At 42.1% G+C, this 27,365-nt stretch overlaps 1 protein-coding gene and 1 non-coding gene across 2 annotated transcripts; both read left to right on the top strand.

Annotated features, from left to right (window-relative positions):
- Positions 1–501: 501 nt before the first annotated feature.
- Positions 502–17,711, top strand: VCPIP1 (valosin containing protein interacting protein 1). Its single transcript, XM_059467762.1, has 3 exons — positions 502–3,266; positions 8,262–8,348; positions 11,259–17,711. The coding sequence occupies exons 1-3, from the start codon at positions 578–580 to the stop codon at positions 12,128–12,130; spliced, it is 3,648 nt and encodes a 1,215-aa protein (XP_059323745.1). The 5' UTR covers positions 502–577; the 3' UTR covers positions 12,131–17,711.
- A 9,198-nt stretch (positions 17,712–26,909) lies between these two features.
- Positions 26,910–26,999, top strand: TRNAY-GUA (transfer RNA tyrosine (anticodon GUA)). Its single transcript is given in 2 exon segments — positions 26,910–26,946; positions 26,964–26,999. It is a non-coding gene; the product is annotated as a tRNA-Tyr (tRNA).
- Positions 27,000–27,365: the final 366 nt, after the last annotated feature.

Genomic DNA, 27,365 nt, shown 5'->3' with positions numbered 1-27,365 from the left:
GGGATGTCACATCAGACCGACATCCGAGCGAGACAAAGCAGAAATGTATATGTGGGGTGTTACCTCACACCCTACTGCCTCCCCCAGCGCTCCCGCAGGAAGCGCAACAAGCGCCGCCGAGCGCCCTGCCCGTCCCTCCCGGCCCACCCACCCGCGGACTACGCTTCCCAGCAACGCCGCAAGGACTCGCCCCTCCCCCGCCCTCCCACACTCCGCCGCGTGGCATCACGGACTCTGTAGTCTCCCCAAAACACGTAGATCTCTTCCCCACATCGGGTCTTTGCGGCGAACGAAACTATCGGTCCCATCCGCCCCTGCAGCGCCGCGCGTGCGCCGCCGGCGTGGAAGTGCGCGAGGCCGCGGCGCTGCGGGCACTGAGGCGGCCGAGGGGCGGTGAGAGCGGCGGCGGCTTCCGCGTCGGGCGGGGGGCGGCGGGCGGCGCTCGGTACCGCACGGGCAGCACCGGCACCGGCGGCGTCTGAGAGGCGGCGGTCGTTGTCCGGCGCGCAGGGAATGCGCCTGTGAGGGCGGCGGAGGAGCGGGTGCGGGTGAAGCCCGGGCGGAGAGGAGCGGAGCGATGTCCCAGCCCCAGCAGCCGCCGCCGCCGTCCCCTCAGCAGCAGCCGCAGCCGCCGCCTCAGTCCGCCTCCAAGAAGCGAGACCGGCGCATCTTCTCGGGCACCTGCCCCGATCCCAAATGCCAGGCGCGGCTGTTCTTCCCGGCGCACGGGCCGCAGGGCAGCGGCAGCATCGAGTGCACGGACTGCGGGCGGCGCCACGAGCAGCGGCAGCTGCTGGCCGTGGAGGAGGTGACGGACCCCGACCTGGTGCTGCACAACCTGCTGCGGAACGCGCTGCTGGGCGTCAGCGGCGCCGGCCCGCCCCGCAGGAACACCGAGCTCGTCAAAGTCCATGGCCTCTCCAACTACCACTGCAAGCTCCTGGCCCCCATCCTGGCCCGCTATGGGATGGACAAGCAGACTGGCAAAGCCAAGCTCCTCACGGAGATGAACCAGGGAGACATCTTTGACTGCTCCCTCCTGGGCGACCGCGCCTTCCTCATCGAGCCAGAGCACGTCGAAACCATGGGTTATGGGAAGGACCGCTCCGGCAGCCTCATCTACCTGCACGACACCCTGGAGGACATCAAGAAGGCCAACAACAGTCAAGAGTGCCTCATTCCTGTCCACGTGGATGGAGATGGCCACTGCCTTGTCCATGCAGTCTCACGAGCGCTTGTTGGCAGGGAGCTGTTCTGGCATGCTCTCCGAGAGAATCTAAAGAAGCATTTTGAGGAGAATCTGAGCCACTACAAGGCACTTTTCCATGACTTTATTGATGCTGCAGAGTGGGAGGATATTATCAATGAATGTGACCCTTTGTTTGTTCCTCCAGAAGGTGTGCCAATGGGCCTTAGGAATATTCACATCTTTGGTCTGGCCAACGTGCTTCACCGGCCTATCATCCTGTTAGACTCCTTGAGTGGAATGCGAAGCTCTGGAGATTATTCGGCAACATTCCTCCCTGGTCTGATACCTCTGGAAAAATGCATGGGGAAAGATGGCATGTTGAACAAGCCGATCTGTATTGCGTGGAGTAGCTCAGGACGTAACCATTATATTCCTCTGGTTGGAATAAAAGGTGCTGCTTTACCTAAGCTGCCTAGGAAGCTGCTTCCTAAAGCCTGGGGAGTTCCTCAAGACCTCATCAAAAAGTACATCATGTTAGAGGAGGATGGTGGTTGTATTATTGGAGGAGACAGAAGTTTGCAGGACAAGTACTTGATGAGGCTTGTTGCTGCAATGGAGGAGGTTTTCATGAGTAAACACGGTATCCACCCCAGTCTTGTAGCTGATGTGCATCAATATTTCTACAGAAGGACTGGTGTCATAGGGGTCCAGCCCGAAGAGGTCACTGCAGCTGCCAAGAAAGCAGTGATGGACAACCGCCTTCACAGGTGCCTCATCTGTGGGGCTCTCTCAGAGCATCACGTTCCCCCAGAGTGGCTGGCTCCTGGGGGGAAGCTGTATAACCTGGCAAAAAGTACTCATGGCCAGCTAAGGCCTGACAAAAATTACAGTTTTCCCCTGAACAGTCTGGTGTGTTCTTACAACCCTGTGAAGGATGTGCTGGTACCAGACTATGGCCTGAGTAATTTGACTGTCTGTAACTGGTGCCACGGTAACCTAATGCGTCGCGTCAGAGAAGATGGGTCTGTTTTGTATATTGATGGAGACAGAACTAATACCAGGTCTTCAGGTGGCAAGTGTGGCTGTGGATTCAAGCATTACTGGGAAGGTAAAGAATATGACAATCTGCCTGAAGCTTTTCCTATAACTCTAGAGTGGGGTGGAAGAGTGGTGAGAGAGACTGTCTACTGGTTCCAGTATGAAAGTGACACCTCTTTGAACAGCAATGTGTACGATGTCGCCATGAAACTTGTTACCAAGCACTTCCCCGGTGAATTTGGTAGTGAGATTCTGGTGCAGAAAGTTGTCAACACAATACTGCACCAAACTGCCAAAAAGAACCCTGATGATTATACCCCTGTAAATATCGATGGTGCTCACGCCCAAAGAGCTGATGATGTACAGCAAGGACAAGAATTAGAGTCGCAACTTCCAACCAAAATCATTTTGACTGGACAGAAGACTAAAACTTTGCACAAGGAGGAGTTGAATATGAGCAAGGCTGAGAGAACTATTCAGCAGAACATTGCGGACCAGGCTTCTGTAATGCAGAAACGGAAAAGTGAGAAATTGAAACAAGAGCATAAAGGGCAGCCCAGGACTGCTTCTCCCGGGGCTGTCCGTGAGGGGCCCTCGTCTGCGCCTGCTACACCCACCAAAACCCCGTATTCTCCAACATCTGCAAAGGAAAAGAAAATTCGGATAACCACCAATGATGGGAGGCAGTCCATGCTTACCTTGAAGTGCAGTACCACCTTCTTGGAGCTCCAGGAAGGCATAGCAAGAGAATTTAATATTCCCCCGTATTTGCAGTGTATTCGCTACGGCTTTCCTCCAAAAGAGCTTCTGCCTCCCAAAGAAGGGATGGAAAACGAGCCTGTTCCTTTGCAGCACGGTGACAGGATTGCCATAGAGATTCTGAAGGGCAAGGAGGAAGGCAGGCAGGCTGCCTCAGCTCACTCAGCCCATGCTGTGAAGCACGAAGATGTTGCTGTGACCAGTAAGATCTCATCAAAGGATCTGCAAGAGCAAGTTGACAAGGAGATGTATTCACTCTGCCTTCTGGCAACGCTCATGGGTAAGGCTAACTTCGTGTTATTCTTCAAAATTGTGTTTTTAAGTAGAAGATAACATGTTGCAAGCTGTAGTTACATACGCATTTCCCTTTTTCTTAAATCACGCTTAATCTTGTAGCTGAAAAAAAAAATCCCTTATTCCTTTATTAGAACATTTAATATGCTGTCAGTGACTTTTGGAAATGTATATATGGGGTATATGAGCTACTTGTTCTTCTTTTGCTACAAAGTCCTCTTTCAAAAATTGCTGTTTAGAGGTGATTGCATTGCCTCTGCTGTCCTGTCTCTCTGTTTTTCCTGTCTCTCATTAGGCACACATTGGAAGTGTATGTGTGAAAGCTACAGACTTTTTTTCCTACATCTCCTTCAGGTTTCAGGAAATAAATTCAGAGCAGGGGTGAGAAGGGGATGCTGAGTGTCTGCTCATTGGAAGTTTGAGGAACAAATTTTCACCTTTGCAGTAGGAGGAAATCCTGACATTTGGCCCCACAGGGAGTTGTCTTGGTTTAAGCATATCAATTTGGCATTTTCTCCTTAGATAATCCGTTAGTTTTAAATTAAGATCTGGTCTTTTTAAAAATGTAAGGAAAGTACTATTTCAGAATATAAACAGAGGTGAAACTGAAAGAATCTAAACATGGATCTGAATTCCAAAGGTTGGACATAAGGTTGCAAAGCTATACTTATAAATTATCAGTCATGTAAATCTGTCAATAATTCAAGACAAAAGGACTTTTCTCAGGTGCCTGTGTTTTTTATTTTCCTTTTGGAACTCGGGAGACTTGGACCCCTGTTTGTGTATTTTGTTCATCAGGTTTCACAGTTCTTGCTGCTTTTTGGCAGGAAGTAGAGCTGTAATTATCATACATTCAGCTCTGCGAACCAGTTGAATAGTCATGTTTACAGGTTTTTTTGTGGGAGCCTTCTCTTTTGCTGGAGGGATTTGGTGTGGCTAAAGCATGTGATGTTTCAGAAACGAAACAATTACGTAATCACAGAGTGCTATGTCAGAAGTTCATCAAGCAGAACTTTGATTCTTTTCCAAGTGTGATTGTTTACTGCTGTGTCTTTTACAAGATAGTCTGCTGAATCACTACTCCCCTCGTCACACTGACATTTACACCCCAGTTCCAAAGTGCAGGAAAAAGTTAGGTTTAAAAGTTGTCTTAACTTTTAGATGAAGCTTAAAAGATGAAACTTATTTCCTGTCTGCAGGAAATACTGCTGGATGTATAGTTACTGACTTCATAAATCTTTGGCATGCTTTAAAAATATCTTGGTTACTTAAGCATTAAGGTGTGTTATTATTTCACAGGTGCTTATCCATAAACTGTGAGCTGATCTTTGTATGCAAGAATGGCTTTTTGTCTTTGCCATCACTACTGTTGAATTCTGCTTTAAGAGCATCAGTTAGAATAGAATTTATCTCACCCTTCTCTGGCTGCATCCATAGTGCATTACTAATAGAAGTAAAATCAGCAGCAAGTGATAAACCTACCAGTTATAAAGCCTTATGCAACTGCTGAATAAGATGCTGTTATTATATCATATTTTTTCTCATTGGGTCTTCATTTTCCTTTAAAAATACTTGTGAGAGAAATCTAGTTACTAGACTGTTCACAATTGTGATTTTTCAACAGATTAGCTAACCTTTTAAGTCCTTGCACTTTCTTAAGGGTGACAATTCCTCAAGGTGGCATATTCAGCCTTTTTGAGACAAGAAGCCTTAGTTTTTTTCAACAGTATTTCTGTACTGCTAAAACTGCTGCAAAGATCTGAGAGGCAGGTTTGTGACTTGATTTTGCTAAAAACATTCCTGTAATCCAGTGAGGTTAGAGTGTGTAGAGGGGAGATGCTGTTGTGATAGATTATAGCTCATTGGCCTGGACACACTTTTCTTTTCCCCACTGCCTGTAGCAGAAGTGTGTCTTCAGACTTCCATAATTATTCATTCTGTGTGATTAAAACATTTTCTTTCATACACAGTCTCCCGTAGAATTAAGAATTTTTCTTATTCCAGTCACTAGAATTTTTCTGGTCTCAGTTACTTATTAGAATTTTAGATCATGTTCTTAAGTTTTTCTGTATACAATTTTTAAAAATTAAAATTTTTTTCATGGGAAATGAAACACTCATTTCTGGACCAATTAACATATTATGCATGATTTTTTGTAAAGCTTTCTCTTATTTTTTTTTTTTTTAGCTCAAAATGCAGAATTCTGTAGGGAAATTACTAAAGGAATTGGAATTTTGCATTAACATATTTCAACCATTATATTTTAAACCAGATTTATTTGCATCCTTGCAGAAGCACTCTAAATATGTGCAAGCCAGATATGAATTTATTTTGATTGGTTTGTTTTTCACTGGTGAATTCATCCATACACAAGGAATCAAAATAGCCAAGTTTAAATTTAATGTATTATGTGATACCAGGATTTTCATGGAATTAAACAACTTGCTTTGAAGCCAGCTGAACTTCCCTATAACATATGTTTATCAATTGAGTTTTTTATTTGTGTTTCACTTTGTGTGTTCTCTCTGCTGTCTGAAGTGACAGTCGTGGGCTTGCAGCAGCTGCAGGCTAACTTTTATCAGTGAACAAGGCCTATTTGTGGGTAGGACAGTCTTGATTTGTTCCCATACCTTAATGTTCTGGGATTGAGGTCTGGCTGAGGAAGTGTGTGCTGGAGTAGGAACAGTATACTCTCTTTGATAAATGTAGTATCATGAGGGAGTTTTTAATCTAACTAAATGTTCATCCAAATTACCTTGTGACCTATAAACATCTTGCTACCATGGCAAACAAATCCAAAACAAATGGTAAAACTCAGCTAGCAACAAAAATGTGCAAGCCTCAAATGTAGTTTAGTTGAGTCACACACACTAGTTCCTCTGATCTGGGAAAGTCCAGATGTAACTCTGGGCTTTTTTGTCTTCCAGTGGGAGATGTCTATCAAAACAGTGTCATTAGTTTGTATTTCTTTCAGTGGCTGATGCTTTTGTGTTGTGAGCCCTGCTCTCCATGCTTTCCTGCCTGTGTACTTATGAGTATTGCATAAAAGGCTGTCTAAACAGTGATGCTTCCCTTGTGCAAGGCTTGAAAAATCATGCCCACAGCAAATAGGGAATCTTTCCTTGGAAAATGTCAGTAATTCTAAGACTGGACTTCTTCTTTAAGTCCAGTGGATGTCTTGTGTAATGAAAGGGAGTCCTTCAAATAGTAATGGGTTGCTCAGTGCAGCAGTAAAGGAGTCCTTAGTATGGAGTCCTGCTGGTGTGGCCTCTTCAGGCTTCAGTGGACTGAAGCTGTATCCTGGTAGTTCTCAGCAGCTGTATCCTGATAGTTGTCAGTGCAGTGGTTGTTGTGATTCCTGTGGGCAGTGTTTAAACCATCAGGGAGGCTTGGAAGAGGCACAGCAGCGATGCTCTGGAGGCACTGTGTACAGGGAGGTGCATTTCAAATTGCCAATGACAGTAAGGACACAGGTGGCAGTGACAGAAGACTTCCTTCAGTAGGTCATGGAAAATAAGAAAGAAGAGCAGTTTGTTTATTACTTCAGTGTTCATCTTGGAAGCAAAGGCTGAATTTGTGAGCTTGATGTGCGAATGAATGCAAAGAACCTGAGCATATATGGTTTGAAGGAATGTTTTCAAAATTAATCAGATTATAACAGCCTCCTGTCTTTAAAACATCCAAAGTCAGACTGTCGTGAATGTGCAATGTACTTTTGTAAAGTGAATGGGGGCTTGAGTAATGCTTGCATTGGAGAGGTGAGTGACAACTGTGGGGGAACAGATGAGCAGGGAGTCCTGTGCCTCCTGTGCTCTTTTATTTTATTTTATTTTCCCTATAACAGCAAGCAAAGACATATTGGTGATCATATTTTACAGCCTCACACATTCCAGCTTTCTCTATCCAAGTAGTACAACCAGTTAACTATAGCTGAAGATTTACATTTTCCAATCTTAATAGAAATTTGAGAGATGTTGTTATTGAGATTTTAATCCCTACAAAAGGGGGCAATTTCTGACTAAAATGTATCAATATGCTCCTTGTATATTTGATAGAAAGTGGGGAAAATAATATTTTTTCTGAAAATGTGTATGCACAATAGTTGTTCCTACATCAGGAAAATAGAATTTATTAGAACTTTGTACTGCTTAGACAGCTACAGCACATGTCACTTCTCTGAAGCAGGTAAGTGGTTAGCAAAATAAGGAAAAGGGTATAGGCAAAATGCAGATCTGAAATGATTGAGCAGGTGCTGTTAGGTCACTGATATTCCATCACTGTAACCCAATTTTTCAGTTTTTTATATTCCTTTCCTTATGTAGTCTAGGTTGGTTTTTTCCCTCTCCATGGCATTTAAAGTTGTCACATTTCAATGCCATTTTTGGCGTTGTTGAGGAACGCTGGTTATACAGGACTGCCAGGGCCTCATGGTTGGTATTTTGTTTCTAACTCTCAAGAAAAGCAAGGTACAGACACAGCTTCTATGCAGCTGCCTGGGTGCTCGTTTGTGTCTCAGCTGCAGTATTGTCTGCTGTGTCACAGCTGTGAAATTGAGCTCTAATTTTTGAGAAGGTGTAGGGATATAGAATTCAAGTTTTAATGAGCAAGGATATGTGCTTGAATTTTGGAAGTGTGTTAGTAATTCCCTAGTTTAATGTTGAAAGCAGAGGTAGGAGGGGAATGGAGACTCGTGTTTAGGGCTTGGCAAAGAACCAGGAGCTGCACCTTGGATCAAATCAAATTTGGGAACCTTTGTTCTAGAACATGTAGGATATTTGACTGCAGACAGTGTTATGTTTTTCTAAAAGTCTTTCAATGTCCCAGGCTCATGTTCTGTGCATTTGCAATAAAAATTCAAATTCTTAATTGCATAGAAGAGAATGAGGACTCCACTTTTGATTTAAGGAGTTACATTTTCAGCCATTGTCTATAATATGAAAATACAACTGTTTAATTTTAATGTTTGTGTTTGATTTTTAAGGAGAAGATGTTTGGTCTTACGCAAAGGGGCTTCCTCAGTTGTTTCAGCAGGGTGGAGTCTTCTACAGCATAATGAAGAAAACAACAGGTATTTTTTTGGTTTTGTTTTTATTCCTTCCTTCCTCTGTTTCCAAATCCTGAAAACTGTAAATTGGTCTTGAGTCACTTGTAAGCATAAATATATTGTTTTTATTCTATTAATATGGTAAATTTTCATTCTTAAATATTGGAGAAGTCCTAATGCTCCCTCAGACAGACTAAGACTAGGGAATCTGCCTAAACCTATTTCATTGAACTTAAACCTCTTACTTCCTGAAATTTTCACTTCCTGAATTATACAAACAACTCTTTTCTTTTTTTTTTTTCTTCGTAACAATATGACCAAAAAAAAAAATCGGCTGATTTTTTGTTTTCTTAATCTTTTTCTCCTGTAAAGATCAAACAACAAGAAAATCATAACACCTATTCCTTTACTTCAAGATGCTTACTGCATAAGGAGTTTACCCTTCTTGTGCTTCTTAGGTAGATATTTTATACAGGGTACTGCAAGTTTTAAATTTAAATGGTTGGTTAAATTTGTTTTTCATGTTCCTAAGATTATTGTTCAAAAGCAAAACTATCCATCCCCTTCTTGAATTGCTGAATGTTGCATCTTGGGTTGTGTGCAGAATAACCAAGCAAGTAGAGTACATTTGATTTTTAGATGGCTTTAAAAATACTGCCCACAAAAAAGAGCAACTGTTTCTTTAGAGAAGAAAGTACTAAGGAGTTATTTTCTCTCAAAGTTTATTTTCTTGATGAAATCTTTGCATTCACAGTTTAGCTGTTGTGATTTCAGCTATTATAATGGTCCCTTTACTGCTTTCTTGCTATTTGATTTTTTTCTTAGGCAGCTTTATCAACCTTAACTTTATCTTACTTATTTTTGGAAATAAATTTAAATGTGTGATATACTCAATGCCCACTAACTCTCACTGAATTATTAGCCTGATAATAGAGTTAGCATGCTAAGTGTCTTATATGTTTCCTTTTAGTTTTCCTTCTTTTACTCTGCTTGTACAGTAACCAGTGCTGCATTGTTTGTGGAAAGTGAATCTGCTTAAACAGTGCCTGATGGAAAGGGTATTTTTGACCAGTTAATGGCCAGCCAGATTTGAAATCGTGAAATCCAAGGAATTTTAACCCAACTCACAAAAAATGTCTAACTTAAAAGCCATTTTTCCCAGCTTACTGTGTGAGAAATAAAGATGTAGCAGATAATGCCTGCATACAGAGAAGTGCAATAGTTTCAATTACAGAGTGACTTGGTAGGTACAATTCCTATTTCAGCATTAGTACACTTTTACAATTTCACTATGCAGCAATTGGACTTATCTTTCCACTTTAAGAAGCTACTTACCTATTTGTAATCTTTTAGGTAATGTAATAATGCACCTATTACACTGGACCTTGGGAACAAAGCTGTCTGTGAAGTGTAGGCACTGTTAACCAATTGAAACTTGATTTAATACATCTTGTTTAAGGTCCTACTTTGAGATTTTGGGATTGCAGTTTCAGAGGCAGTTTTGGTCAATCATAGGAATTGTTTCAGTTCTCTCTTTTGCGAATGAAAGTTGAGCTCCTAAAGTATGTACTTAAAATATGTTCTTCAGGCGAAGTTAGACAGGTAGGTGTTTGAGGTTAAATTCTGTTCTGCATTTTGGCTGTTTGGTTATTGGTTCCCATGGATATGTAAAGAAAGGAGCTACATGTCTGAAGCTCTCAGAATAAAATCTTATTTGTAGGTCCTCTGCAATTGTGCATATGTGAATCAGAAGCTGTGGAGGATGAGATTAATAAGTAGGTTCATTGGGATGAAAAGAGTTTAATAACTTATCAAATTATTGAATGACCTTTTTCCACTGTTGCCCAGAATACTCATTTTGAAAGCATTGTATTTGGTAATACAGAAATAGAAGTTGCTTGTTGTGTTTCTTCCCTTCTGAATAATTTCTGGTGGTTTTCTTCAAGAATTTTGAGAATGAGAGGAAAAATCCCAACAATTTATCTGTTCCTCACACCTTTTAAACTGTGTTGTTTTCATTGTAGCTCTCCATGCATAGCTGATGGAACTAAAGTGAAGAGAATGGTTGCAGCCAAGTTTTCATCTGCAGATAGCTTTTAACTCACAGAAAGCCACCATCACTGAAGTGATACCTTACTGCTTTTACCACAGCCTGTATGGGACAGAGTTGAAAGGGTTATTTTCTGTTTTATGGTGATAAACTGTAAAAACTGAATGTTGTCTATTTTTGGCACAAAGAAACTTCAGAACTTCAAATTATCTAGTGAACTCTCAATTTTAACAGACTGGTCAAGTGGGACAATTAAACAGCAGAGCAATAATATTATGCCTTATGTTTATTTTGTAAAGGTTAATAGTTATAATATCTGGGACTACTAAATACAGTAAGCTTGAAACACTTCTGTGAATCTAGCAACACTTCCTCTCAAATAGCAAATTTGAAATTCCTCAGGCTTAGCAGCAGTTGGGCAACCAGAAATCCTACTACAATTCTAACTGGTATGGAAGTAGTCTCAAATAGTATTTCTCCGGACAGTGTTTTGAAATGTTCTCCTTGTCAGTTTTTGGGTTTTGATTGTTGATGTTTTGGTTTTGTGTGATTTTGGGGGTGTGGGTGGTGGTAGTGATGGGGTTTGGCTTGTTTTACATTACTGCAAGCATGGAACTGCAAGTCATAGCAGTGTGGTCATTTTATCTTGTAATAGTACAGTATTGTCTCTTCATCAGAGTCATCACAGAAGGCAGCAGCATCTTTGCAGCATGCTATGGTTATTGTATGGCATAAAAGCCTACTTTTTTTTCTCCCACAGTAGTAACTTTCAGTGTTTGATTTTGCATACTCAATTCAATAAATTTAAATAAAATAATTACTGTGTGTTCAGAGCATGCCTTAAAATATGTTAGCACTTTGAATAACTTTTCCTGTCCTTATAGGTTTGGCTGATGGCAAGCACTGCACTTTTCCACATCTGCCTGGTAAAAACTTTGTGTACAATGCAGCAGAAGACAGACTGGAGCTGTGTGTGGATGCTGCTGGGCACTTCCCGATTGGCCCCGATGTTGAAGAGCTGGTTAAAGAGGCCTTAAGTCAAGTGCGAGCAGAAGCTGCTTCAAGAAGCAGGGAAGCAAGTCCTTCACATGGAATACTCAAGCTGGGTAGTGGTGGAGTAGTGAAAAAGAAATCTGAACAACTACATAACATAACTGCATTTCAAGGAAAGGGTCATTCCCTAGGAACTGCATCTAGTAGTCAACAACACGATCAAAGAGCCAGGGAAACACCACTTTTAAGAAAGCATAGCACAGAAACGGACTTCAGTCCTTCTGCTAAAATTGAGCCTTCTGTATTCCCAGCTGCTTCTGGTAACAGTGAGCTTATTCGAATTGCTCCGGGAGTTGTGACAATGAGAGACAGCAGGCAGCTTGACCCCACTTTGATTGAGGCACAGAGAAAAAAGTTGCAGGAAATGGTCTCTTCTATTCAGGCTTCAATGGATAGACATTTGCGGGATCAGAATACAGAGCAGTCAGCATCAGTTGATGTATCTCAAAGAAAAGTAGAGGCAGTGAGTTCAACTGCTAAAACTGGGAGCTTTCAGGCTGCCTTACCCGAATCATTCTCTGCACCAAGTGGCACTGAACACTTGAATACTGAGTCAACTGATGGTAACATGGTGAATTCTGTGGGAACAACATTCCCTGCAAGGTCTAAAGCACAAAAGGGAAATTCTGTTGAGGAGCTTGAGGAGATGGATAGTCAAGATGCAGGAATCACTAATGCAACTGAGCCAATGGATCACTCTTGATAGGTTAAAATCTAATAAGGGTAGAAGAAATTACTGTTCAAATGTAATGTTTATTGGCTGGGCCACACAAAGTGATTAGTTATTAAATCTTGTATGTATGTCAAAGATTATATCATCTTATTCAGTGCATGATAAGCATGTGATTGGCAATAGCTTTCAATATTACCATACTGCTGCCCAGGCTGGCTCTGTTACCTGTAAATTAGTTATTAGAAAATGCACTGAGATGAATATCTGCTGTACATGTGGGTTCTTGAAAATTCTTTGTAAGTTTTAATTTCTTAGAAGTCTTAAAATTTAAGCCCATGCAAGGTTCTTACCATGCTAGCTTAAGGTTACTGGAAGGGCTAGAACAGGCAAAACTAGAGACATGGCAAAGTTAATTCTGTCCCAGGTACTTAATTCCAATAAAAAATACCCTCTTGTCATAAATTAGACATACATTTCAAAAAGTAACTGAAACTAAACTTCTGCTCAATTTGATAATGCAGCATATACAGTACTTTTAATTAAAACTTTGCTGGCACTTCTCCAATTTAATAACTTTTTCATTCATATCCTCCTCTCAGAGATCTTGAAATAAGTGTAACTTTAGTAAACTGAAGTCTAAGTTCTCCTATTGTCAGTTAGAAAGCAAGTTATAAAAAAGGCCACATAGCATATGATGAAGCTACATTGAATGTGGTGTGGTTATGCCTGGCTGTCTGAGCCAACACAACCATTTTGGTGCTCACTTGGTAGCATTTCCTCCCAAATACCAAACTGGTCAGGTGGTTGTGCAACTTTTGAGACAATTAGAGTTGGCAATTGCAAGTAAGAGCAAATGTTCAATGGCAAATCCATTTCTTTTAGAAGACTTAGATTGCTAGCATTGGTTAGAAACAGCAAAAATGAAATAACAGCTGTCCTCTTAAGAGCAAATTAACAATTTATTGGAAGGAAATGACTCTCTAACATGCATTATCCTAAAGTGTTTGGTGATAATTGAGCTTTTAGAAGCTTGCTGTTTACTCTGTGGGAACAAGGGATACAAGCTGTTTCAGTGTCTATAAAGACTACCCACCTCTCTCAGCCTCACTTCAGCTTGTGATGCAGATTTCCCTGCATCAGTGATAATAGAGCTGGTATCCACTTAAGCAGTGTGTTCATCAGACCTGTAGTGCTAGTTTTTAAGAAGCAGCCATTGTGCTTGCTCCCTAAGGATGGAATGTATTTCTGATACTGCACTTTGCTTCCTATCTTCATAGTCATTTAAAAGCACTATTGTTGCTTCTTCTCATGGTAAAATAACATTGAATGGATGAAAAGATCTTAATACAGCTTCAAAGGAATTAAGAGCATTTAAATACTGAAGTCTGTGTTTGTGCACATGTAGGTTTTTACCAGTTCACAAATGTGGTTTGTGTTGTATATGTTTGTATTCAGGAAAGTCTCCTCACTTTTTACATTTTTAATCACTTAAACAGTTCTAAGGGTTAGTATGAGAAAATGTCCCATGGGGAAGGATTTATTTTTGTATGTAGAACTGAAATGAAGCAAGTCACTTAAAGAATAGCCCTTCTCTTTTGTCAAAGTAAATTAAAATTGCTCTGTTGGTTAACTTTTTATGTAGATGGTGCAAATATTTTATGATTTCATACACTACTTAGAGGTAAAATATAAGTACCACATTTTCACAACTAAATGTTAATGAAAAATGTTAAGATCTCAAATTGCTATCCGGTAAGTTAGCAATTTGGAAACTTGGAATGTATGAAGTAATTGGCTTGCCAGAACTGACCTTGCTGATGCACTGATTAACTGGCAGGGCTTATTCAATGAGAAACAGGATGCACATGCAGCACCTGGAAGCCTGCCATGACTTCTGAAAACATTTAGTCTCCCATGAATCAGTCTAGCTCGCTGAAGGCTACATCTATATAGAAAATGTTGAGTAGAGGCTTGTGCTTTGTCACAGTGTTAAAAAAGTATAGCAGTGGCTTGTTCTGGGAAAGAATGTCAATTGGGAGAGGATGGGGGGGAGGAATCTCCTGGATCTCCTGCATTTTAGACCAGGTAACCAATGCTTTGATAGTTTTAACCTTTTCTTTAGGGGAAAAAAGTCTTCCTTGGCTGGAAAAACAATGAGCGAGCAGTGTATATGACAGAATTTCAAGTTTGAAATAAATTGAAATATTTATTGCCCATCATTCTTATTTCAAGGAAAAAATGCTTCTTTCATGCCTTTCTGGTAAGCCTGCAGAAGTTTGTGTGCCTTTTACTGTGTAAAGAGGAAGGCTTGGTTTAGTTTTGACACACTTCCCATTTCAGCAGTAATTTGACTTATCCTTCTTATCTAAATAGGCATAGAAACAGATAATAGCTCTGTTTGACTCAGCATTAGTGTCATCTCAGGCCCACTCGAGTCGTGTAGAGCAGAACCCTCCAGTTCCTAAAAGAAGATGGTCTCACAGGACTGGTAAAATGTCAGTCACAAGATCTGCTGGTGTGAATTCTGGAAGGCAGGATTGTGCATATTTCTTTGCAGTGTTCTTATCTCACATAGCTTTTTCATGCATTTAATATCAGTGGTTTTGAGAAAGATAGATAGCTCTTGGTACTCTCAAGTGAAGCTAAACTTCATCTATGTGCCAGTGAGATGTGACTGTGCAGGAGAAGTGAAATAATGAACACTGAAGTGTAAGTTGGAACAGATGTTTCATTTGGTTGCTGGCAGTGGGTGCAAATGTAAGTGGAGACAAATCTGTGTGCCTGTCCAAGAAGCACCAGTGTGTTTGTTAGAATTCCCTGTTAGAGTCAGGAAAATGCTGCTGGAGTACAAGGAAGGAAGACTTTGGCTCATTGTGGATGAGAAGATGTGTCAGTAGGACTTCTCAAATGTCAAGAATGGTGCCCTTTTCTTGAAAAGTAAAGGCAACCAACCCAAATTCTTGCTTCCAAATTGCCTGTGGAAAGAGGTTGTGGTTTTGAGTACCAACCTTGATTACCTTCTTGTCTGAAGGCCAAGGATCTTCTATGCTGTGTCTCATGGTAAAGAGGACACATCATTAGAAAATCCTAAATGCTACTATGGCTTAGTAAGTATAACCCAAAGAAAAGATGATTGCTAAAAATACAGGCCTAGTACAAAAATAAAAAAGGGAATGAACCAGATTGCTGATGAGCATATGGGAAACCTCGGGAGAACAGATCAGTTTTCCAAAACTTTTACTACTTCAAATGGCTGGCTGCTTAGTTGACTTTTTGATAGTGCTGTTTCTCTCTGAATTGTTTGCATTTCAGTGAGGAAAAAGAAATAGCAGATTTTCAAATGAAATCAAAGAAATGTATTTGGGATGTCTTCCCTGTTATAGTCACAAAACAGCTGTGTGCATTGTTGGCTTTGTGAATTCCATGTAGTTTACTAGTCTTGTGCTGGCTGCAAAATACAAGCTAGACGTTGCCTCTGCCAGAGTGCTTTAGCAGTGTCACAGAGGCACAGTGCCACAGGGCTGTGTGCTAACAACCCTGCAAGGCCAAAATACTTGATTTACACTTTCATGAAGTAGAATCTGTTGTCATTGTCACAGGGTTAGTGGAGTTGTTGCCACTTTTTCAATGCGCTGAAAATGCCAGGTAACAAAATTCTTGGTATGTTTACAGTTGGGAGAGTGATGCTCGATCTGAGTTGTATGGAAAATGAATGATTTAAGAAGATGCCACAGTTATCTCTACATTTGTTTGGCTCCTATTTTTAAATATAAGAATCTACATGCTTTTGTAAAAAAATAATAATATGAATATGAAGTTAATCCTTTTGTTAAAAAAAGCCACAACAGAGAGTGGTTTCTTTGTTTTGCTTGTGGATATCAGTTTAGCTTCATGAAGAAGTTGCTTAAGATCTTTAGAGTGCAGGATTCCCTCTGAGCCCTTATGCCTGTGGTTGAGCAATAAAAGGTTGAAACAAGAGTGGTATTTTCAGAGTTATTTTATGTTTGATGAGGATTATTGCCAAGAATTGAAAGAGTGCACTTTTAGGAGGGAATGCTATTTAAAATGTATAAATAGGAATTAAAATAGTGTATATATTTAGAAAAAAATCTTTTTAAAAAGTAAGTGCTTTACATGTTGAATTAAAAACAAATTAGCATAGAAACTATACCATCTCACAGTACTGGCTGTTATCCAGCAAGGTTTGGTTTGTTCTATTTGTGATTGCTGTACTAATTATATTTGATTTTTTTATCAGTAATGTAACAATAGTGTATTATAACAGTATATAGTGTACTATACTACACTTCACTGTACAGTATTTGGAATTTTCTTTGATTGCTATATTAAAACTATAAGTTGAAACATCTGGTTTGGTTTTATAATGTGTATTTTTATCTGGCCTTTCACACATTAGCTTGTTTCATTAATGCTGATTTGCCTACAAAATGAGTCAGTTGAAAATGTATTAATTTCTGCATTTTGCATATAAATTGCATTATACTTCCATACATGAATACTAGTACAGAGGTTGAAAAACTGATACAATTCTTAGAAAAGTAAAATCTGATGTTACCCATTTTCCTTTAGTAATGGTTCTTTTTCAAAATATTTTTTTGAGAGAAAAGCTCTTTAAGAAAAAACTTGGGTTTTTTGACCTCATGCCTAATCTAAGTATTTCATTGAACACAAAGGACCTTTGAATTTGAGAGATTTCTACACTGTGTGTGTTTGATATATTTGAGACCAAAATTCAAGACCTGAATTTTTTTTTTTTTCAAAATTGTCAGGAAGAAGATGTAGAAAAATGCTGACCAAGTCAGCATTTAAGATACCTTGCAATCTGTGATTTGAAACGTTGGTCAAAGTGTATTTCAAAGCAAAATTTTAATGTGTGCATGTAATAGTCAATTATGAATAAGTACAATTTGGAAGAACTACACTTTTGAAAATTTGGCAATACTCAAAAATGAACATATTGACAACTATCTAAATTATCTCTATGCTTTTCCCACCAGCTACATGTGGTACTTTGTTTCACAAATTGGCTTTAATCAAGACTTCTGAGCCTAGAAACAAGCCATAAAACCCATCTGCAAAACTTTTGTGTTACTTCTTCCTGTATTTACTGAAAGGCCTTAATTCCAAGTGTGCTAGCAGTAAAGCCTTCTTTAAAATGATGGGTGTAAATACACTGTTAATTTTGATTGCATGTCATATCATGAAGAATTGAAAATTATCCTTCAGAAGATTTGTATTTCAAAAGCTTAAATGATTAATGCTAGAAATTTGCTCATCTTTATTAATACAGTACTTATCATTTTAGCCAAAACCAGTACTGAATGTATGAAGCAACAAAGTTAAGTGTGGTTTCAAAGTATTTTCATTTTACTTCTGCATTTAATTTTACAGCCTTAATATCTGTCTAAATTTTTATTTTGGATTGGAGTTGTTTGGTTTGGGTTATTTGTTGATTGGTTGGTTTGTCTCATTTTTTTCTTACGCATGTCCACAGCAAATCTGTTGTAACATCACTGTAAAACCCCATCTTCCTGTCACCATAAAACTCCTCAAAATACAACCATATCCCTAGGGCCAGGGTGAGAGTGAACCTTGGATATTCATCAGCATGTGTAGCAAGTTATGGACGGTGCTTTTGGTATTACAAAGTCAATTCAAACTCCTTATACTGTCTGCAGAAGGTAATTGAAATCATGTTGCTTTGCTTGATGTAGAGGCTTTGATATATGTTGTCTTCTACTGGTTTGTGTAGTTTTGAGTATTTGTTACTCAGAAATGGATAAAGAAAAGTAGGTGTTTAGATTCACAGTAGACTTGATGGCCAAGCTGACATTGCAGAAACCCTGTTGCTGCAACTGGTTTGAAATGGATTATTTGGTTTTGAATTACCTACATTGATGTATACTGGGTTATTCTGAACATGTGTTAACACAGAGGAATTAGGCTTCAGTGTAAGCATGACCTCTCTTGCAGTAACTTGCAGGCACTTTGAGAGGTTTCAGAAAAGACTATTATTCTTTGTTCTGTTACTGAAAAACATTGATTATGAGATAGCTGCACAGACTTGTGTTTGGACTTCATCCACCTCTGTTTTTAAAAGACTGCCTAATTTTGTTTTCCGTTGGAAATAATACTTCTAGTGGCTTGTCTTGCTGGTAGCAAATCTAATTTCACTTCTAAAGTGATCCTGTAGGTCTGGACTGGGTCTGTGCTGTTTGGAAACTCATATTCAATAAATGAAAAATTAAAAGAAAGATGGCAGATGGAAGGAAGTTACTAGAAATTATAAGAAGGTTTAAATGGTGCTGTGGTTCTTATTAGCCAACAGTCTGTGGAGTTTGGCTGGATGAAATGCACAGTCACTTTTTACAAACCCTCAAGGCATGCTTCAAGCAACTTCTTTCAGAATAAGAAAACTTGATTTTATAGGCTACTTTGTCAAGTCAGTGTATAAGATTTTCTTTAAAATGAAGTTTCTTTTAGATTGTCACATTGTTGTGTAAATGTAGAGCAATACTTCCAGACTCTCCCTCCTGATCTTAATTTCTTTTTTCCCACATGCATTTGTGCCACCTCTGCAAATCCTCAAGAGGTCTTCTGACACTGGGCTGCCTTTCCTGTTTGCTTTTCATCTGTCTCTTGAACTTTTAGTCTATATCCTTTATACCACGGATATTTTTGCAAGTTTATTGTCCTCTATTTATACTGTGCCTCTTAGAGACAGTAAGAGGCAACAAATGATTGAATTTCACACAAATTAGACTGAAACCTTATTGCAAGCACAGAAACCTTATATGGCACAGAAAGGAACAGAGGGAGATTGCTGGGAGATGGGAGTACTTACCTGCATATCCAGAAGGGAAGAAGATACACAGGGATTTATCAGTGTTTGTAAAAATTAACATTGGTAGGCAGCCATGTTTTATGTCCTTCCATCTCCATGGTGGAACTTTAGAGGCTGCAGTGGCTCACTCCAAATCTGGAGATTTCCCTGAGATCCACCTTTGTTTTCTCCCAGGAACAGAAGCTGCCAAATATATACATTTCAACCCCATGGGAGAGAAGGGGTGAGACCTTACCACACATTGCCCCATGGTGATGTAGGTTTTGTGGCAATGAGAAAAAAGCCAAAACACACAGAAAAGGCAAGAGCCTAACTTAAACGTGGGGGAAATGGAATAACTCTTATTTCTATTTGTATGCTCAAATCTGCCCAAGCATTGCTCTGTGCATACCAAATCCTGCATCTGGTCACTGCACATACAAGAACACTACTTCTTTCTCCACTGTGTCTTTCTTAGAATAAGGCTCTTCCTGGCTTCCTAAGACAGATGCTGGAAATAGCAATTATTTTTGCAGGCAGCAAAGAGGGATGCAGAAAATAAAGGTCAAGAGTACCTGCTTCTTTTGGCTTTCAAAATAAGAAAAGTCAAGGCATGGTAAAATGGAATAAACTAAATGCCACTATTTTTTTCTTTGTTCCCTCTGTTTTTCCTAATGGTAACCACTTCTTTCCCCTGCCACATTCACCAACATTTTTTTTGGTTTATTTTCTTCCCTGCATTTGAGGTCAGCTGAGCTGGCCCATTCTCTCCTTAGTCTGGTAACTTTGGACTCTCAGGTCTCTATTAAGTCAGCAGCCCAAAAATTCCCAGTTATCTATTGCCACTGTGAAAATAACCTTTTATTATTTGACATTTTGTTTCTTTCCAACCCCAACCCTGAGGTTCTACATTGTAAACTCTCTTAAGCTCCCATCTTTCACAAATCAGAAAATACATTTACAGTGATTGAAGACCTTTCATGTACACCTGTTCTGCCTGGAGAAGTGGAGCCAGGTATGGAGGTATGCAGGTATGGATCTGTAAGCACCCTCTGATCTTTCTTCTCTCCTGTTGCTGGAATTCTGCAGGGCATGGGAGCAACACTGCCTTGGACAAAGAGGCAAACCACTGCCATGCAAGCAGCAGGGGCCAGCACCTCAGGGAGTGCTGGTTGTGATCCTGGCAGGTTTGTCTGTGTGGTTCCTATTTTTGTAATTAGTGTTGGGAGTCTTGTTGCTAGTTTGAAAAGCTGGCAATCAAAACACTGTTCTTTTTATCAAGTAGTTTTGATTTTTGGGTAGAAATTCGAGCAAGTGCTTTTCATCTATCACCAGGATACTACTGAATTTAGGCTGAACCTAGCTCAGGCAGTTGCCAGGACACTGTTACTGCTGCCTGCCTGTCAGTGGCTCAGTCTGGCTCTGGTAGGTTTAGTCCCTTTCTTTAAGAGTAATTGTTTACTCCTGGAGTTGAGAAATATCTAAGAGTTAAGCTGACTTCTCTTGCATTTCTAGTCATGACTTGCTAGGATGTAGTTCTAAAACCATGGGGTAATGCTGGTACCTGATTAACAGGTGACTTGCATATGTCCCCTTTGGTCTCCAAAGTTGTAAATATGTTGGTGAAATACTTTTTTAAAAACATTAGCATCCTTGACCAGAACTAGTAAAATTATTTCTCCATAATTTCCAAAATAAACAAGTGGAATTAAAAAAATTAGAAAGGGTTGTTAACTGAGATAAATATTATAATCTAATCTTGGTGTGGTATCATTACTAATTATTGTGAGAGTTGATAGCAAGATGATAGGTAATGTCTGGATGTAAACTTAAGAGTGTTTTTCTCTCTTTCATTGATTCAAGGCTGTTCCACTTTCAGCCCCTAAAAATTAATATTTGCCTGTACAGTGCCTCATTTAAGTGAATGCTCATGCCAATGAAGCTATAGGGGATGTGACTGCCAAATGAAACTTGTCTCTTTAAAGGAACGCTGTCAATCAGTCTAGCTGCCGCTGTACTTTGCACAGCAGATGAGGTGAGGCTCAGGGCTTGGTTTCACAGTGACAGCATCCATCTGAGCTGTGCAGTGACACCATTTCCCTGCACTCTGTGCAAGAGGATCCTGGTGTTGGTCTCTGGCAGGGCTATATCCCTGGAGCTGCTTTACTGCTCTTCTGAGCCTGGGAACTGTGGTTGTTTTTTTCAGTCCATGGCTTGATTTCAAGGCCACCTCAGAATTCTTTCAATAGTTGTACAGCCTCCTTGATAAGCTGATATAGGCTGCTTTGGAAACATGCAAGATGTTTTGCATGTATGATTGTCAGGAAGGTTAATGCACCAGAATAAATTCTGAGCCCATCCAGATACACTAGATTATTTTGGTATTTTTGTGATATGGTAGGTAGCCTTTAAGCCTTTTGATTCCACCCTCCCTACTCTAGCATGAGTACTGTCAATGCCGTAAAGTTCATGAAATAAACTTTATTTCATGAAATAATAAAATTCATGAAATCACAAAGTACATGCAATTCTTCTGTGTTCAGAATGTCTGAACACAGGCTAATTAAATTAGGCAAAGGAAACAGTATTTCTTCCCCTCTGCAAGAGGCTGTGTAAATAGGTTGGGTCAAAGTGCCCAGAACTTGCTAACTCTTCTGGGAAAAGGGGCTGATCCTTTAGGACTTAGCATTTTAGAAGAATGTTATAAGAAGCATTTAGAGAGAATTTCAACAAAATCAGATCAGCCATGAACAGAATATGGCCCTTCAAAATCTTTGATACCAAGCAGATGGAAAAAAGAAAAGAATAAAACATGACTAAGTATTACTGAAGGCACATAGCAAATTAAATTATTCTGAACTGCAGCTCCCCTGAACTGGCTGTGACATGACTGGAGTACAGATGACAAGCTGGAATATTCAGTACTGAGACATAGAACAGATGCAGATAATAAGGTGCTGTCACATGAAAAACTATTTTAATTTAAAAGAGTATCTGGTGTGCATCCTTGTGCTTTTCATTGGGAATTTCTCCAAACATGAGGGGGAAGTTCAACCCCACCAGGATGATGCAAGGAAGAACACCTTGGCTGCTGAATGCTGGGGCTGTGACATTGAATCGAGACCAAGTCAAGCAGCTGGGCTGAAGGCTTGATGGATACACGTGGTTTGATTGACATATTTGGTGTTTCAGCAAGAGCTGAGCTCTGAAGATTGCAGTATTGGAGCAACTGGTGATAAAGCACTGAAAACTGCTAAAAGGAAAGTACCTGGTAAAAGACCTGTGAAGTCACCTACACTGAGCTTTTTCTTTATTTTACAATCATCAAGTGTTTCTTTTACTGTATAGATCTTAGTTCTGTGAGACAATCAGCAATTGGTTGGGAAACTGTTTGCTGAGGAAATAAGCCTCTTGTTTTCTACAATTAAAAAACTGATTCTTAAGTTTACTTTGTAGGAATTTTTCTAGATTCTTCTCTCATACTAAGAAATCAGTTGCCTGCCTTGTTGATTATTTGTGCTGAGAATCATCTTCACAAAGACTCTGGCTTCCTCTGTGGTAAGGTTTCCAAACAACCTACAGAGAGAACATTTAGGACAGACTGATTATTCTTAATTTCAAGTCAGTGATGTTAAGCCCTGTGCCTCCCAGGGAACATCCATGGACTGCTTTATTGTCCAGAGAAATGTTAAATTGGCTGTCTGAATTCACAATGATATTTCAGTGCATAGCAGCAAAGAATTACAAACTTCTGCATGTGACTTCAGAGTTTTACTATCATTTCCTTGTGGCAATAGGCAGTGGGATCATCGCTGCTATTTTTTATTCACTGAAGGCTTTGTCAGGAAATAGATGGAACTCTCACCAAATTGGAGCAGTAAATAATAGTATACACATGGGCTTTATTTATAACCTTGTAGTGTGGTACCTTCATGCTACAGCAGCTTGGTGACATTTTTTGAAGCATCAGTGTTGCATGGGGAGGGATCTGTTGCCCAGCAGGAACAATCTGCTGTTAGTTAAGGTAATAATGAATACCTAATAGAAGTTTTCCACCTGCAGATCAGCAGGAAACTAAACAAGAAGGAATAAATAATGGAACGAATGGTAGGACCATCACTCTCTCTTCCAGGGCACTTTGCCCTTTGAATTATCTGGGTAAGATCAAGTGTCCCTGTCTATGGAAATGTGTTGCCCACTGCCATATACCTGGGCAACACTACAAAACCCAAGCAAGATCCAAATGCCAACAGCTGATTCAAGTGTTTGGTTTTGATTTGTCAGGACACTCAAAGGACAGTTCTAAGGTAATGGGAAAGTGGCAAAAAATGCCACTGGGAGTATGTCACTGTGACTCAAGGTCTGTGAGCTATGATTTGCCTCCTCCTGACACCCTGGACCTGCAGCACCTGGTCATGGTCTATGGGTCTAGGCTGGAACTGGGCTGTCCTTTGTCACAAGGGAGTCTTGGGCAGGGCAAACAAAGGCAGAAAGCACAATGGGACTCAGATGTTGCTGGCTGATGAGTCTCCTATCAGAAGCCTATGAAACTGAGTCTAGTGGCTTGTGGGCCATGACAGCTCAGATGGGATGGGAGGGGACAGTCCAAATCCTGCTACACAGACAGTGTCTGTTTGTGCCTACATTCTTATAAGGTCACCAAAGAGAGTAGTAGACCTCTGGCTTGGTTTTGTCAAGTTATTAGAAGCTAAGAAGAAACAGAGAGAGGGGAATGCATCTCCATACTGTTTTTTTTTAATCATGTAGGAGCAAAAGAAACCTCAAACATTAGACCTTGTCACACAGGACAGAAACAGGATAAAAAAAAAAAAAAAAAAAAAAAAGAAGTGAGGCATGTATGTGCTTACTGGTGTACTCCAAGGAGAATGTTTACTGGATGTCATAACAACTACATCTTTAGGCTATTATTCCTTTTAACAACAGGACCATCAGTGCTTATTATTTTAGCATTTTGCTTCAGCTAATGCTTTCAGGATCTATTTCCTGCAAATTAGGAACACACGTGTTACTATGGGAATATACAAGAAGGCACCTATTTAGACAATAATATTTTTATTTCAGGCTCCTTTCACTGTGAATTAAATATAAATGAGTGCTAAAAGATGCCATTTCATACTTATGAGGCTGATGACACAAATCCTGTCTCAGGGTGGTTTTTATTACTTTTTCATTACAGCTTTTGTAGTTCAAAGACTCCTGTCAGAGCTTTGATGTGGGGAAACCTGCTGCGTTGTCATCTCTGGATACTGAAAGTGCATCACAGGGAATGTAGGTGGGTGCTGAAGACCTATTAGCAAAGACTACAAATAAAACCCTCAAGGATTTAATTTTCTTTGTGAAAGTTGCGAAAGATACTAGCTCGCCCTTGTAACGGTGGGTTTGTGGAGCGGGTGAATATGGATTTTTGGTGGGTTTTTGGTGGGGGTTTTGGTGGGGTTTTGTGGGGTTTTTTTGGGCCGTGGGGGCTGTGCCGCCGCCTGTAGTTCCCGCGTGCCCGCGCAGGGGGCGCTGCGAGCCCGGCGTTCCCGCCCGCAGGCACGGGGAACATCCGTGGTGCTGTGGGGATGTACCGGGAACATCCACGGTGCTGTGGGGATGTACCGGGAACATCCACGGTGCTGTGGGGATGTACCGGGAACATCCACGGTGCTGTGGGGATGCACCGGGAACGCTGACAGTCCTGTGGGGATGTACCGGGAACATCCACGGTGCTGTGGGGATGCACCGGGAACACTGACAGTCCTGTGGGGATGCACCGGGAACATCCACGGTGCTGTGGGGGTGCACCGGGAACACTGACAGTCCTGTGGGGATGTACCGGGAACATCCACGGTGCTGTGGGGATGCACCGGGAACACTGACAGTCCTGTGGGGATGCACCGGGAACATCCACGGTGCTGTGGGGATGCACCGGGAACACTGACAGTCCTGTGGGGATGCACCGGGAACACTGACAGTCCTGTGGGGATGCACCGGGAACATCCACGGTGCTGTGGGGATGTACCGGGAATACTGACAGTCCTGTAGGGATGCACCGGAAACATCCACGGTGCTGTGGGGATGCACTCGGAACACTAACAGTGCTGTGGGGATGTACCGGGAGCACTGACAGTCCTGTGGGGATGTACAGACTCCACACACGGCTTAGTTTATTCAGATAACTTGTGTGTATTCCATCCTGGAGGACAACAGACCGTCATGAGCCAGCCGTGTGCCCTGGTGCCCAAGAAGGTTCCCTGGGGTGCATTAGGAAGGGCATTGCCAGCAGGTGGAGGGAGGTGATCCTGCTCCTCTATTGTGGGGCCACATCTGGAGCGCTGTGTGCAATTCTGGGCTCCTCAGGACAAGAGAGACAAGGAGCTTCTGCAGCAGGTCCAGCGGAGGGCTGCAAAGGCGATTAAGGGAGTGGAGCACTTATTTTTAAATACAATTTAAAGCATAACTGGAACATCTCATGTAGTGACAGGACAAAGGGGAATGGATTCAAACTGAAAGACAGTAAGTTTAGATTAGATATTTGGAAAAAATGATCACCCTTTACTAAGGATGGTAAGGTACTGAAACAGGTTGCCTGGAGTTGTGGATGCCCCATCCCTGAAAGTGTTCCAGGCCAAGCTGGATGGGGCTTTGAGCAACTTGGTGCAGTGGAAGGTGTCCCTGTCCATTGCATGGGGGCTGGAACTTGATGATCTTTAAGGTCACTTCCAACGCAAATCATTCTATAATTCCAGATAAAGACTTGTGTTGGGAAATACTTAGAACACACAGAGGTTCTGCTGGAATGTAGCTTTTACTTCACGATGGTGACAGCTTCAGGAGGTTGTTGCCTCTGTGGTGGTGGTAGTTAGCAAATTTCCTCAAGTAAACCATTGAAAAAAAATGTATTTGGAAAGAAAATGATGCATAAGAAACCATCTGCTGTTTTTGGTGATTTGTTTGAACCACTAAAGTAAAAATCACATTGCAATAATAAAAAGTGATGTTTTGTCCCTGTGACGGATGTGAGCACTCCAGTGTCAAGTGAGCACCATGACTTTAAATGCTGTCCCTATCCTTTCTGGTGTTTTTTTTTTTTTTTTTTTTTTTTTTTTTTTTTTGACAGTGCAGCGGCCAACACCTGTCTTTAAAGCAGATGCTCCCACCTCGTTCTCCAAGGAGCTGTGTGGAGTCCACGTGTCCATCAGCACAGCCACACGAGGATGCCATGCCATGTTTCCACCAGAAAGGAAGCTGTAGCCAGGTGGCGTTCGGCTTCCCCCAGGCAACTAGTGACAGGATGAGAGAACCCAGTTTTACGCTGTGCCAGGAGAAGTTTAGGTTAGACATTAGGAATTTCTTCACGGAAAGGGTGACTAAACATTGGAATGTGCTGCCCAGGGAGGTGGTGTAGTCGCCGCCTGTGGAGGTACTCAGGGAAGGACTGGATTTGGCACTCAGCGCCGTGATGCAGTTGACGGTGGTGTTGTCGTACGTAGGACTCGATGATCTGAGAGGTTTTTTCCAACCTGAATCTATTTAGGGGTGGCCTCTTCCCAACAGACCTGTGCCGTAGCTGGAGCAGGAACCCGTAGGAGCGCTGGCTGGCTGATGGATGAGACCCTCGCTTCCCTCTCCTCAAGCACCCGAGCAGCGATAGGACATGGGTTTTTCGGCAAGGGAGGGAAGCTGGAAGCGCTGCCCTCGTCCGCCGGGACAGCTCGCCGCGGCGCGGGAGCGTGAGAAGCCGAGAGCGCCGCGCCCCCTGCGCCGAGCGACCCGCGGGCAGCAGGGCCCGGGCTGCGGGAACCGCCGCTGGGCGTTTGGGCCGCTCGCAGTTCCGTCCCGAGCTCGTCTCCGGGCTCCAGCTGCTCCCGGGAAAGGAATTCCAGCCCCAGTTACGACACATATCATCAGCAGCACCTGGAAGAAAGATTTATGCCAAAAAGCGGCAGCCCCCGCCAGCTCCCTTCGATAGCTCAGCTGGTAGAGCGGAGGACTGTAGAGGCGCGGCCCGCGGGAATCCTTAGGTCGCTGGTTCGATTCCGGCTCGAAGGAGACGCTCGGTTTTGCCGCGCGGGGGCGGCCCCGCCGTTACTTTCTCACTCTTTTGCCGTCGGGAGCCGCCGCCGTTGCCGCGGGCGCGGGGGCGGCTCGCGGGCGCTCGCGGCGGGGCGTTGCGACGGGGCCGCCCCGCTCCCCCCGCCCCGGCCCCGTCACATCGCCCGCCCGCCGGCGCGAGGCCCCGCCCCCTCCCGCCCGGCGCGCGGAGCCGCGTGCGGTCGGCGGCGGCCAATGGGGCGTCAGTCCGCCTGCGCAGATTCAAACGGCGGCTCGCGGGGGGGAGGCTGCGCGCGAGATTCGGGCGGCACGGCCGAGCGCGCCGCGAGCGCCGGCGGCTGAGCCCGAGCGGCGGTGGCGGCG

This window comes from Ammospiza nelsoni, chromosome 1 (genome assembly GCF_027579445.1).
Source record: "Ammospiza nelsoni isolate bAmmNel1 chromosome 1, bAmmNel1.pri, whole genome shotgun sequence".
Classification (NCBI taxonomy): Eukaryota; Metazoa; Chordata; class Aves; order Passeriformes; family Passerellidae; genus Ammospiza; species Ammospiza nelsoni.
This window is presented reverse-complemented; position numbering and strand designations above follow the sequence as displayed.